The sequence below is a fragment of the Rhea americana genome, unplaced genomic scaffold, assembly GCF_003343005.1.
Source record: "Rhea americana isolate MKP2758 unplaced genomic scaffold, rheAme1 scaffold_41, whole genome shotgun sequence".
Taxonomy (NCBI): Eukaryota; Metazoa; Chordata; class Aves; order Rheiformes; family Rheidae; genus Rhea; species Rhea americana.
The window spans coordinates 5,851,095-5,865,401 of NW_028186546.1; the positions used below are offsets into that span (position 1 = coordinate 5,851,095).

The following is a 14,307-nucleotide window of genomic DNA, read 5'->3' on the forward strand; positions in this document are numbered from 1 at the left end:
ATTGAAAGAGTACAGGCTGTATAAATCCAGATACAAAACCCAAACAAGAAAAGTCACGTGCCCTTTGGAATGGGAAGGGATTCAGTCTGTGTGCTTATTTGCCCTAAATTCTCTTAATAATATCCTGAATAACTCTTGAGGGTTTTTTGTGCCTGATAATACTCTGGATGTCCAAAAATTAAAACTGAATTTTGGCTTAAGTGTTTTGCTGCTGAATAGAAGAGACTCTGAGTTTTTTTTTCTCTCCTAAAAAAAATATACTACAAAACGGTAAATTCCATGGGAAAAAATAGCTTTCACAAAAGACTTAATATGAGTTATAGTAATACATTTTTTCATACAGTAACTGCGGTTTTAAGTGTTTAATTTTATACGAAGAACCAGACTTAAAAGAGGGCAAGTGCTTAGAAGGCTTTTCTTGCCTAAGTTCTTATTCAGTTGTTTGCCTTTGAAATATTGATCCTCCTAAAAGAATCTTTAAATGAGCATGTATATTAAAAGCAACTAGAATCAACCTGCACTTTTAGGGCTGTGTTGTCATCCTTATTCAAGGRTGATACTGTAGCCTGAATAGCTTGAGTATTCAGAAGATAGCCATAGCGCCATGGGGGCTGCCAAAACCCACCCAAGTTATTTAATCTATGCTTGGTTGGCAGATCTGCCAACCAAAACTTGATTTTTTTTTTTCCTGTTGCAGTGGCTATTTAGGTATCTGAACTCAAGTTGGTGAGTTTAAAGTCACTACAAGTAAGGCAACCCAACTGAAATTGCATCACTACAGTGATACAGCACAGATAGGAAAGGTACTAAGCTGCTATCTTCTGGTCTGCTCTCACCTGTTCTGAAGAGCAAGCATATAAAGCTGCTGCTGCCTGCTTTCACTAAACTGCAAGCATTTATGTTCTGTAGCCTGATGTGGCCCACAAGTGTCACATGCTTCATACCCAAATCACTTAGATTAAAATTTCAAACATGGCTGTAATGAAATTACCTAGTAAAATTTGCAACTTAACTCTAAGGCTGAAGGGGAAGGCATGACCACAGTGTGTTTTAATACAAACAGTAAAACTCCACCAAACAACAACAAAACCCCACATGGTTATACAGGTTATTTCTTACTTKTTCTAAGGAAGAGTCCTAAAAGTAGGTCCATGTTTCCAGTGTACTAGAGGAAAGTAAAATAATACCAGTTTAACAGTGCTGATATTTATTCATAAACTGCTGTAAGTTCCTTGAATTAAAGSTGCTGAAAGGTTAAATGTTTATACCACTTATATTAATGCAGAGACTGATTAAAATGACTCTAGTTTATTAGAAAGTAACACGAGCTTACTCTGCATCATTCCCCAACAGAACTTAATCAGGTACCACAGCTGATTGAGGAAGAAGCCYTTCATAGGTTAGAGACAAACTCATGAGCTTCAGCTGCTTGGACCAGATGGCTATAAACCTTCACAAAGCTCCTCATGGACTATTACAGTAATTGATGCTGCAGTTTGACACCTTGCCATTTTTTTTGGACTTAACTGCATATTAACCAGAAAAAGCAGAATTAGTTCGAGATGCGTATACTCGTAATATTCAACTAAGCTGTATCAAAATTATTATTTAAATGTGAGAATCTACCAAAGCTGAGCCAGCCACTCAAACTTTCATGCTACTATAGTAATTGTCTTTCTAACTGGAGAAAAAAAAAACATGTATGTGTGCAAGATGTAAAGAGTGATTACCAGCCATTCTTTAGTAAAGCTTAGATACTGCTTTAAAGGCAACTGTTTTATAGAATTGAAAACATATAGCTCTTTTTCTTTTTTAATTACTACTCTTTAGGCAGTTGAATCAATCCAGGCTGAAGATGAGAGTGCAAAACTCTGCAAACGTAGGATTGAACATCTGAAAGAACATAGTAGTGACCAGCCAGCTGCTGCAAACATGTGGAAGAAGAAACGCATGGATCGTATGATGGTGGAACATCTCCTACGCTGTGGCTACTACAATACAGCTGTAAAACTAGCCAGGCAAAGTGGTATTGAGGTTGGTACAATATGCACTAACTTAGTCTGTATTTTCCAGTTTTGTTGTTAATGATACCATCTAATGATACCGTATTTTTCCTATCTACTTTATAGCTATAGCAGCTATGCTTATGCATTAAAGAGTGCCTTTGTTCTTAAACATTTACCTTTAAGCCAGAGTCTGTTCTCCCTATTTGGCGTAAGTTGTGTTTGTGTTAAGTCAAAATTGATGACATAACTTTAGTTCTGTTAGCTTAACAGAAGTTAAATGCTTTTAGGAAGTTCCTTTTTATTTTGAAACTTAGAATCACTTTCAAATATCATACTGTATTTCTTTTTAGAGAACTTTAGGCTGCTGATTAAGCAGTTGGTGGAGCTTCCCATCTGTCCAGCCACATTTAGGTGACTTGTGTAGGTGACCAGACTGAGCAAAATAACATATGCTGATTGCAGTAACACCTGCTTTATTATATCATCCTACTCTTCAGTGCATCCAGAGAATTGTTGACTTATACTTTGGAAAATAAATTATGGTAGATTTTTCTTTTTTAATAGCCAGTATATCATYCACAGAAACTTTTTCCTGTGCATTTTGCTTATTTTTTCATCTAAAGTCCTTTGGTGTTGGTTTTCCTTTTCATTTGTTGTCTAGGAGATACTAGTTTCTTCTCGTAATTGCTGAAGATTTTCAATCATGTTGTCCAATAATAATTTGGAGTTCATATATCTCAGCATAGCTTCTTTATGTAAAGTAATGAGCCACGCTGTGGTCCTCTAACAGTGCCAAGGACAAAAGAAATTAAAACTATATATATTTTTTTAATAACTTATTTAGAGAAATCATTTGTTTTGCTACTTTTGGRTAGCATTTGCTATTTCATACTCAATGATTTTTGAATCTCTAAGTTGATTTATGTTCCTGATTCTAGATGGTATGCAACTGTTCTGGTTAATATCTTCTTCCTATGAAGATAGGAGCTGCTGTGAGTTTAGTAGTGTTGTGAATTACTTGCTTTYCCTTTCCTAGGTGACGTAGTTGAACTCATGTTAACATTCTCTTTGAGCTAGTTGACATGTGTGTTACTAGTGTCAAAAATAAACTGTTCTTTGTCTAATACAAAGAACATACCTTTGTCACAAATCTGTTATTCCCTGATGTGTTACTACTCTGATCCTGTTCAACCACAARTGATTTCAATAAATGCCAGAAAAGAAATGACAAGTAGAGGTTGAATGGAAGAGGGAGGGAGCAAAGCAGGTCACAAGCAGGAGGGTAATCCTGCTCTTACTCCCTGTCCTCACTGAAGAGATTGCTGTGCCTGACTAAAGATAGCCCATGCAAATGAATCAATAAAACAAGACAAGACAATTATTCTTGGATTCTATAGCTGTAGCTGAACGATCAGCAGYTCCCACTTCTGGTAGACTGTTCCCTCTGTTTTGAGCAGGAGCTGATCTCCTGCTGAATCATCATGTTTCTGTAGCTAGTAGACCTGCTGAAAAAGCACTATAGAAATACTTTTTTCTCCCTTTCTTAGCAACTGCTATTATGCCTGATTAAATAATGCTCAGCTTTGGTTTAGAAGTGAGTGTGGAGGTCCATCATGATATACTATAAAGCTGTGTGGTGCAAGCATAACACTTACGAAGCCCTATAGTTTTCTGTTCTGTTTGTTAAATAAAAGCTTTTGCTTTTTCCAAAATATTGTAAAAATAAGCTTGTCACTTAACTAGTGCCTTCAAGGCTTAACTATTTTTATTTGCAAGACATCAGAAAACCTTGAATGACATAAAATTTAGTTACGCAGGTTGAGCGCCCTGAGCCATATTGCTAGTTAGAATTATATATGTTTTGTTCAGTGAATGTTAAAAGTTTATATTTTGGTTAAATGGGGAGAGGCTTTCCTCAAACAAGTTGTTCCTGATCTTTCTCTTTTTAAGATGATGCTCATGGTGCACTGCTTTTACAGTCGCAGGATAACGCAACTTGATCATTATACAGGATTTGTAGTGGTGTTGATTTAGTAACAGATGATATCTCCCAATTTTTTTCACCTTGCTTGCTGAAAGATCTGAGCATAGAAACATGCTCTAATGTTTAATAATGTTACTCTACTTCAGGGATTACAAGATATTCTTTGTCCTCCAAAGCAATCTTTTTATGTTTACTATTGTCTCAACTGTAATTTTGATAAATGTCTCCACYGCTGCGGGCTTCAGGGCCCCATTCCTGTGCAGTGAATCTGGTTATGTCTAAACCACGGCTTTCCCCGTTCACTGTGAGGATGGTTGAACGTTGGAGCAGATTGCCCAGAGAAGTTTGAGTCTCCTTTCCTGGAGAYGTTCAACACCACACTGGACAWGACAAGGTCCTGAGCAGCCTGCTGCAGTTGACCCTGCTTGGAGAAGGGTAGCAAGACTAAGATGGTCTTTGGAGATCACTTCCTGCCTCAACCATTCCCTGATTATGTGATTGCATGCCAACTGACAAAGTAACCCTTGSCCCTTATTTTTATAAGACTGAAGGAAATGGCTGTTTCCATTTCAGTTGCAGCTTGAAGGTCCTAGATTAAGCATATTTCAGTAGCTCTTAGACCAGTCTTTAGAGCGAGTCTTAGCATGCTTAAGTTCCTTGCATGGCTTCTGAATGTTAAAAGGCCTGCAGAGTTGCTGAACTACTTCATGAGTGGAAATGGTTTGGAAAGTAATTTGCTTCGGTGTCCAAAAGCAAGCCGTTAAATCATTTATGTTGTTGCCGATAACAAACACCAGTTTATTCAGACTGTTCACCATAGTGTCCAGTTTTGAACAGTTATTGATAGACTGGGGCAAATTCTAGTCTTCCTTCTAAATTAACTGTCATTCATAGGAATGATATTCTTGAATTCTTGTAATGGAAGAGAAATGCTTAAAAGCCTTGATCATAAACCAAGAAGCAAACAGCTATGAAAGAAAATGCTGGGTGTGAAAATGTCAGTGAAATTTAAATTTCAGCTAWGAACTATCTCAAGTTGGAAATAACTCTTCTGGCATGCAGCATATATAAAGCATAATGTTTGGTAACACAAGAAATAAACTACAGATATTTAATGTGTGATTTGTCTTTAAAGAAAAGTAATGCTGCTTGGGAAAGTAAACCAAAATCTGAGTAATATTAAAATAAGAGCTGGCAGTCAAGGACAGAAATGTCATGTTGTGCCAGAACAAATACAAGGGGGAAGGGATCTATTGTGGATTTTCTTTTTTTGCCTTGATGTATTCTGACTCCTTAACTCCTTAACAGTTTGAGTTGAAGATATAAACTGGGTATCAAGGGTTTTTTTTATTGTTGCATACAAATGAAGCTCATCAGTATTAGCTTGTTGCACTTAATGATTGTATTTTGACTCTATTATGACCTTGGAGTGCAACATCAATATAAAAAATGCACATTTTTATTTGCAAATTCATGTATTCAGCTGAGCTGGCAGAATTGTCTTAACTTGAACTTTGCTATTCCATGTTCTGCTCCATTAAATGGTATCATATTTCTGTGCCATTAACTGATAGGCAAATGTAGTTTTGGAAGAATGGCATTCTTGTGGGAAGTTGGTGGCTGTTTGCAGAGATGATTTATAATCAGATTAGAGGTGTAGATCTTTGTTATTTGGGGGTTTTCCTTTGAATTTGAGCTTGTTCCAGCTCCCTTTTAATAGGCTAGGAAGAAAAAGCATGTAAATTGTCCTTGTAGTTCTGTATGTCACTATACAATAGATGTAGTTGGTTTTGCAATATTGTTAAAGGCAMATCCAGATTTTTAGGCTATCAGACTTATATCATAAACTGTGCACTTTCTGTCTCTGATTAGTTCATTATAACAGAATAAATGTTCTTGCCTTAATGCCCACATTGTATAAAATTGTACAAGTAGCTATATATTTCTTTTGTCTGTGAAGAGTAGCATAATCTTAAACTAAGTGTCTGTGCTTTTTAAGGGGAGGATGGATGGTGCAGAGAGGACTAAGCAGTGAGGAAGCTMATGCGAGGTTTGGGGTTTTCAGTACTTAATGTTCTTTCCTTGCTTTATAAAATATGTTCCTCAAAACTCTGAAATGGTCCTTCGCCGAGGCCCWGTGAGAAGACTGCTGAGTCATTTCTTTCTGTGCACTATGGGGCAAAACGCAATGTTGAAGCTCCCATTTTTGAAGCCAGAAAAGAAAGATTGGAAGTGGCACGTATTTCTGAGCATCACAAGCAGGAGAGAGCATTTTGCATGCAGTTAAGACTGTTAAACTTGAGCCTTCCACGTTTTGATCAGAACAGTGTTCTTAGGAACGGTATTAAGTCGCTCTAAAGGTGATTTCCTGGTTGCTGACAGAGGAGAGCAGATGCTATGAAACCCTCGCTCTAAGAAAGGCTCTGTATTAAGAAGCTGATCRTCTTTGCCTTTCTCAGCTAGCTGCCCCAAAAGTATCTTTATGCCTGTGCTGGAGGTATTCTCACTCCGAGGCATGTGTAGGATGAAGGCATTCGGTGATCACTAACTACCTGCAACTGCCAGTATGTCTACATGCTTGTAATGGGTACTAAAACTCGTGGTCRCCCTACTTAAGTGAGCAGAACAGAATATTGCCGTGGCAGACTGACAGGATCAACATGTATGCTCTGTTTGATACTGCGTTGCTCCACCACTCTTCCTCAAAAGCCTGAAATGGTCATTCAGGTTTGATTTGTATGGTTAGGTGAAGCAGGAGAAACACTTCAACCTAAAGTAGTTATGACAGATAAGCTGAGTAATAGGGAGTTTAGGAATATKAGATCAGTGAACTTCATCTTTCTGAAGAAGCAGGTACTGGAATAGGATGGATGTCAGTTATGAGTCTCAYCTTCTCGTCACATCATATATGAGTGTTAGACAAACTTTCCTTTGAGTGAAGGAGGCTGTGTGATGTTTTCTTTAAAAGTTAGAAGCTGGATAAAATGCGTCTCCTGGAGAAAGAAGGGAAGGAAAAAAAATCTCACAATGTACGCTTAAAAATCTTCCACGTTAAGACATAGCGTCCAAGAATGGCTTGTAAGCAAACACCCAAATATGTATTAAATTCATCAAAACAAGTTTGTATTCATAAAACTTTGACTTTACATAACTAAATGTTTAATATTATGCAAAGTGCTTGAATGTAGCCTTTGCTTCGCTGCCAGGCAGAAGGTAGACGCGCTGCCTTTCCAAGGCAGGCTGGGTGACAGAAAGTGTGTTTTGTCTGAAGCTATCTGTCGTGTCCCTCTCCTGTGACTYGTTTTTCCCACACTGGAGATGTTTGAAAAGGCTACGTGTGAAAGAGCTCCTGAACTGCTGCAGCTTATTTAAAGGTGCCAGGATGTGAACTGGTACCTTTTTTTGAGTTACCTTAATGCACTGGACTATAGACTGGTAATTCAGAAGCTCCTTTAAATGCATTTTGGCACTTCTTAATGTAGGCATGGCAACTTTCGTTAGAYTGGTATAATGAATGTCTGGGTGTGTTCAAAGTGCTGAATTTCAAAGTGCTGTAATTCCTGAACAACCTTACATCTGCAGCTTGTCTYGAGGCTCTTTGGGATTTAGAATTATATAAATGTGAAATGGTCAAAATCGGTGCAGAGGAACAAACTTTCTCATTAGGATTCATTTGCCACTTAGGAAACCAACAAAATAARTATACTGTGATGTTGAATGTCTATTTTTTGATGTTGTTTTTTTTAAGATGAAATGGATTACCTAATTGTAAACAGTGTATCATAAGAGAGCTATTTAATTACAGAATGCTCAGTCTGGATGACTAATGAAATGTACTGACTTTCAAAAAAGATACTTGAGCTGGTATTTTGCCTAAAGGGAGAATGATGTTATCACTTGTAGATCTTTGTCTAGGTATTTGAGGTTCGATTTCAGGCATGCTTCCCTGAGATTTTCGTCATATTGTACGTTCATCCTGCCAAACCCTAATTCAAAATGTCAATGTTACTTTAACGCTTTCTCTCACCCTGTACTAGGTGAGAGGAGTGAACTTTCATCAGAGAGGCTGCGAGCAGGTGCCGGTAGGGACTGATGCTGCTTGGACAAAAGCTGCAGGGCCCTTGCTCAGTGCACRACGGTTAGTCGTCTTCGCTCTACCAGGGAAGGCTGCTACAGAAAAAGGTCCAGGTGGAGCTGAGACCAAAACCGGAGACAGAGGGGTTTTTTTCTGACCAGGGATGTGTCACATGAGCTCTAGGGGCTTCGTTGCTCTGCTCTGGAACAGTTATTTACTACTGTTTCTGCACAACGTGGTGTAAGGTACTACTGGATAAGGTGCAGCCATTTTCTGAGCTACAGGAATTGCTGATGTATTGAGTAAACAGGCTGCTAATAACTATTCAAAGTGTTARCTGCCACCATGGGGCTCTAGCAAAAGGCATACGTGCAGGAGCAAAAGTAGGAGGATAAAGSATTTCTCTTTATTTGGCACTGGAATGATCGGTACCAGGATATGTGTAGTTTTGACAATGCTGTTGGAAAGCTGTTGAAAAGTTGGAGGGAGGAAGAGATTGAAAAATGTAAAAATTTAAGGGGAGGGCTTCTCAAAAATAACAGTTGATAGCTACAGGAGCAAATATYATGTACCAAAGGACTACTCAATCTAGTGGAGAAAGGCAGAGGAGGAAATTTCAGTACACRGTTTTAAGTCAGAAAAAAATCAAGCTTGAAATAAGACACAAGTTTATAACATGATTTAATCACTGRAACTGGTTACCAGAAGTATCAGCGTCTCCAAATGTCAGATGGAGACAGTGTTCTTCTGACAGGTGRTCAGTGTAAGCTACTGGGGTCTTTCAAAGGTAACCGTATAAAATTAAAAGGTCTGTGCTATGCAGAGGTCACAGAAGATGCTCTCATTTGAAAACTCAACTACATGCGCCATGGGATACGGCGTTTACTTTGTAGACTAAGGATTTTCTGGACTGACTGTTGGTGAATCTGTGGTTTGGCTGTCTGTCTTTGCTTCCCCCTCTCCTCCCCAGTAACTAGCTCTGCAACTGGCTTTTGAGTAAGACATTCCATCAATTACTCTGTTTACTTTCTCTGTAATCTTGTTAATGTGTAGCAGTATAACACTTAATAGTAGCTTAATGAACTCAGACAACATTGTTTTATGAGCAGAGCACAAGACAGCCTCTCAGTGTTAATTTGTGCCATCTTCAGTAACTGTGACTTTGCTGTACTGTCACCTATGCCGTTGTTGGTTTTCTGTTTACCTTCTACCTAAATGCAGATATCTGAATTTGCTTTGAAGGATGTGTTCTTGTAACCAGCAGGCTTTTCATCCTCTCCTTGCACAGGGRCAGAGGACTACAGCAGGGTGTTTCAGTTCACGGCACTGCCACCACAACCTATTGCGTTGTTTTGCTTGTTTTGTTTTGTTTTTTTTTTCCCTGAACCCCACTTTTCTTTCTGTGCRTGTCTCCAAGTTCGCAGTATTATGTGGTGTGTCCTCATTTTTCCTGCTTCTGGTGAGTGACACATCTTTCACCATTTTCTTATTGCAGGAATACGCTAACCTCTTTCTTCTGTAGATGGTCCTGTTCTCTGCCTTGTAGCTCCTTGTCCCCAAGTTGTGCAATGATAATCATAGTGTCTAGATAATTCCAGACTTCCTGTGTATTCTTCACACAGGAAACTTTACCTGTAATGTATAAACAGTATGTACTAATATAAGGCTAATGTGAGCTTTTTGTTTGTAACTGCGCGCTATTGAGCTTCTATTTCAGTTTTATAGCTACATCTTGTGTCCTAAATAACATTGAATATGAGGTTGCCAGTTCAGCGTAAGTAGTCTAGTATGCAAGGAGTGACTGAAAACAGTATAGCTTCTTAAGTTGTTTTGGAGTGGTCACCTGAAGTATTTATTGCATTTTCATCTACGAGTAGTCTGAGTCTGAGTTCTAGCTGTGTTACTGAATGCTGAAGTGCAACAGCAAAGCATTTTTTCTTCATGTGAATGCGGTGCTGTTGTGCACATAATCTCTCTATATAGTCAATCTTATTAAAACCGTCATTGGTGCATACGCTTTTGGTAACAACCCAGTTGTCGCTTGAGGCATACTGTCCTCTTTTCAGCTTCGTACTGATGTTAGTAAGCAATTAAATATTTCAAAAACATACATAAACAGCATCTTATGATATAATGACTTAACTGTTGTAATGAATAGAACTCTAAATCACTAGATATTCTACTACAACAACCTGTTTTACAGGTGGATTGGTGGATTTTTTCCACAAAGGTAACTTACTTTTCTGCAGAATGTTACCTTTTTCTGTCTGAATTTAAGCCGACAGCTTTCTCTAATTTTTGCCATGAGCCTTACTTTTCTTTTTAGATGAACTGTCTAATTTTGAGGAGAGCTCAAGGAGGGGGGGAAATGTGTCATTGCAAATAACTTTATAAATAATTTGAAAATATCAAGTATTGCTTATTATAAATTAATTCGGTACTTGTTTCTAATTGTTTTTGAGCCTTCTTAAAGATTCACACTTCAAATATGAAATAGGCTGCTTTTTAAATCTAACACAAGTGCTCATGCAAATTGTAAGGGATTTTATCACACATTCTTCCTGACAGCTTTCCAGACTTGTGGTTGGAGATGTCATAAAATAAAACTACCGCAACTGAAGCGTAAGGTGGAGATTGATGGAGATGACTATTGACCTGATTGCTCCAAGTCTTAAAATATCTTACATAAACTAATAAGCTCACATGAATGCTGCAGAAATTTAAGCAAGAGCTGTATTACAACAAGAGAAGAGGTGCTCGCGTTCTTCCTGAGCCATGTTTTTGACATGCGATCAAATGCAGTTTGCTGTTGCGTGTGCTATTTGCTGGAAGGTATAAGCAGTTTCTTGGCCGGTTTCTAGATCTGAAACTATGTAGTGAAGAAGTTGACTTTTGAATTTGAGAATGAACAAATCAAAACGTTGTCTGTTTTACATGTTAAGGAGACAGGTAAAATAAACTCTCTCTAACTGTAGTGAGGTTCAGTTTTACATACTGTGAAACAGGAACCCTACTTATGTATGCACTAACCTGCAAATTGCTCTTAGTTGTTACTATGAACTAATAAGTAACTTCAAAGCTAAAAGTGTTAATTTCCTTGACGTTTCACAATTTGAAAGATTTTTCCCTTTTATAAGAGTGAACAAACTTTTTTGAGAGAGAGCGAGCGAGCTACTGCATCTGCGCTGGTGTTTAAACAGAAAGTGAGAACTTTCTGAAGAAGCCTCAGTGGCAATCTTATCGTCCTGTTTGAAAATGTCACTCTGTATCACTAGAACCAAACTCTTAGGTGGAATTACCAAGTGTTATTGAACTTTGTTACCTTATTTTCACTACTGAAATGCAGTCATTTTGTAGTGAAGCGAATAAACTTTGCCTGAGATCTTTTGGAATAAAAGATTTCTGTGCAAATACTTGAGCGTAGTATCAGTAGTTGCGTAAGTTGTGAAGAACAGGAAAACTAAACAAGTCTGCTGTTCATTATTTGACAGCTGTTTGTCTGTTGTGGTGTTTTGCATTTAATTGGTTCTTGTAAATGTTAGGTATCTGTGGAACTATTTTTCCTTCCCCATCCCCGTTTCACTACTGAATTATAATTCAATACAGGACCCCAAAGCTACAAACTTTGCTTAAGTTTTAATTAAGGAACGTCCATGTTTGAACATATGGTTGCCAATTTGTCACTTGTCTCAGCTATGTAATAAATGTCAAATTTATTTCAAATTCACATGAATTCCACTAGTTAAAGTAGCAAGAGTATTTTTTTATACATCGTCTTATTTCCCAAATATTATTGTTCACATAATTTTCACTGTATTTTTATGAAGCATTTGTCTCTTGCTCTAGCACAACCAATATGAACTCATGAAACTCTGGACACCTGTTCACGTTCCTGAAACTAACTTCAAGTAGCAATTATTTTTCTTTACAAAACAGTTGCTCCACTGGAGCCTGGCTTCCTGCAGGCTTGTCCTATAGCTGATGTAAGCTTCATGCTAAATGTGCCAGCTGTGGAGAAAAGCTTCAGCAGATCTCTCTTCTGTGGACTCTGTGATATCTAGTAATTAGTAAGTGTACGCAGCAGACCTGCCCTTCAGTCAGAGCAGGTGCTGGAATCTGCTGAGAAGAGGACACTGCTCAGGGAAGAAACCTGGCAAAGACCGAGAACCTCCGAGGCTGCCTCCATCAACCCTTGTTTACACTGACCGGAGACTGCAAAAGGTGCTCAAGGAGGGGACAAGCATGTACACGTTCAGGATGTTCTTACTAAGAAACCAATCTCAGAAAAAGAAAATAGAGGTGGTGTGCAGGGACGTAGCTCTTATGTATGCCAGGAGTGTAGTAATACTCATGAAGGCATCCTCATTCTTCACAGCACTTTATACCTTAATTGGAGTCCTGTGCAGGATCGGAGGGTTGGTAGCCTCCCTCCCTTGAGGTGCTCGCAGCTTAGAAAGAAGCAGCGATACTTTAACAGCTGTATATATGTAAATTGGGCAGAGCACAGGATGATGGATTGGTATTTTTTTGTTTAAATAAAACTATCTGATTTCACTTAAGTGTCTTCAGAATTCCAGTATGGTTTTTCTCTAGTAATGTTTTTCTGCAAAGTTATAGAGCTGCTGTAATGTAGTTAGTCATTTAATGGTAAAACTCATCCAGTACTTGAATAGTTGCTTCTCTGATACCTGTTTAGGGACTGTTGCCTGGAAAGGAAGCTAGGTTGACTTTAGTCCGAAATTTTTTTTTTTTTTAACAGAAATGATAAAATCTAGGTGGTACTTCCTTGCTTGTAGTAGAAGGAGGAAGAATGCTTATGCCGTAGTTCTCCTTTTTAATGTTTGCATAGTTGTCAGTAATACCAGAATTTCTTCCCCTTGAGCCAATTTTTTAATACAGTTGTAGAAGCATAACAAAATGAAAATTTTACATTAATCCATCTTTCTGTCAAAAGTCAGATACTCTGCATCTAAAAGCAAGTTAAGGCAAGGTAATTTAGGCACGGCTRTCATGGAGGAGATTACACAGGTGACTGGAAAATCTGTGCTCAAAGTTACAGTTGTCTAACAAAACTGAACTCTGTATGATGCAGGATTCTCCTGTACTTCTGCAGTCTTGGGACTAAAGTACTACAATGACTTCTGTAGTGTGAAGCCTGAAATTCTGAAAGGAAGGAGAACTTTCCAGTGTTGCAAAAGATAAAGACTTCAGAACTGCTTTTTAATTTACCCAGAAGTCATAAAATATTTGGCATAATGCTGAACGTATTGTCAGTCAATGGTGGAGAGAGGGAGGAAGCAACAGATTCTTGCTTGAGYTTTTTTTTGGTTTGTTTTTTTTTGTTTGTTTGTTTTTGCACCTGCAAAACAGGTARTGGTAATTCTCTAATACTGAGACTTTGTTTACACACYAAACTATGCAAAGTGTTTTTTCTTAACAAGGATTTGATAATGAGTGTGTATTCAGCCTGTACAACTGTGTGAATTGCAGAATGTGTGCAGAAGACTCTTCACGATTGGGGTCCTCGCAGGGGTGTTGAGACTTGAACACGGAGTCCTTCTCGCAACTGCCAACACTGTTCCTGGTTTAGTTCATACGAAGTGTGGAATGCAGAGCATTCTCCAACATGTGTGGTACTGAGTGGTATAGAAGAGCTGTGCTATTTTTAATAAAGCCAAAGTTTTGATGTTCCTTTTCCTCCTCCTGTTTCTTTGGCCCTAACTAATGAGATACACAGTGGAGAAGAAGCAGCAGGATTAGCTATCACCAAAAAAGGAAAACAGAAAAGCATGGCCAAACTGAACCTGGGCCATGAGAGATGTGTGGGCTTCTTGTAAAGTTTTATTGCTGAATTGTATCTTAGTATTTTTCTTCTAGCAATCTGCATGATTAGAACTTCTAACTACTTGTTATGAAATACATTCTCTCCCAATGGACTTCTTAGTGCTTTATTTGTGTTGTTCCTTAACTCACTCTCTAGGCAGCAAAGAAAATCCTGTTTATTGCTGCAATTTAAATTTGATTGTTGGTTCTGAAAGAAATTCTTTTAATTGCMGATGTTCTCTTCTGTCTTCTGGATGTATATTCTTTATTAGAGAGAGTTGCCAACCTTTAACTTCTCTGGTAACCACAAACCTAATTAGCATTTCTGTACCAAATAGAATCTTTTTATTTTAAATTTACAGCTGGGGGATAGGGTTAAGGTGTGCTCACAGTTGAAGACTGGACTATATGCATTTATC

General features: G+C 38.1%; 1 protein-coding gene across 3 annotated transcripts in view; it reads left to right on the forward strand.

The window, feature by feature from the left end:
* Positions 1-14,307, forward strand: part of MAEA (macrophage erythroblast attacher, E3 ubiquitin ligase) — a 52,685-nt gene that overhangs the window by 19,973 nt on the left and 18,405 nt on the right. For all 3 annotated transcript variants that reach the window (XM_085314718.1, XM_085314714.1, XM_085314715.1), the window contains exon 3: positions 1,831-2,034. In XM_085314718.1, coding sequence (XP_085170844.1) covers positions 1,831-2,034 — 204 coding nt within the window. The remainder of the gene's footprint in view (positions 1-1,830; positions 2,035-14,307) is intronic.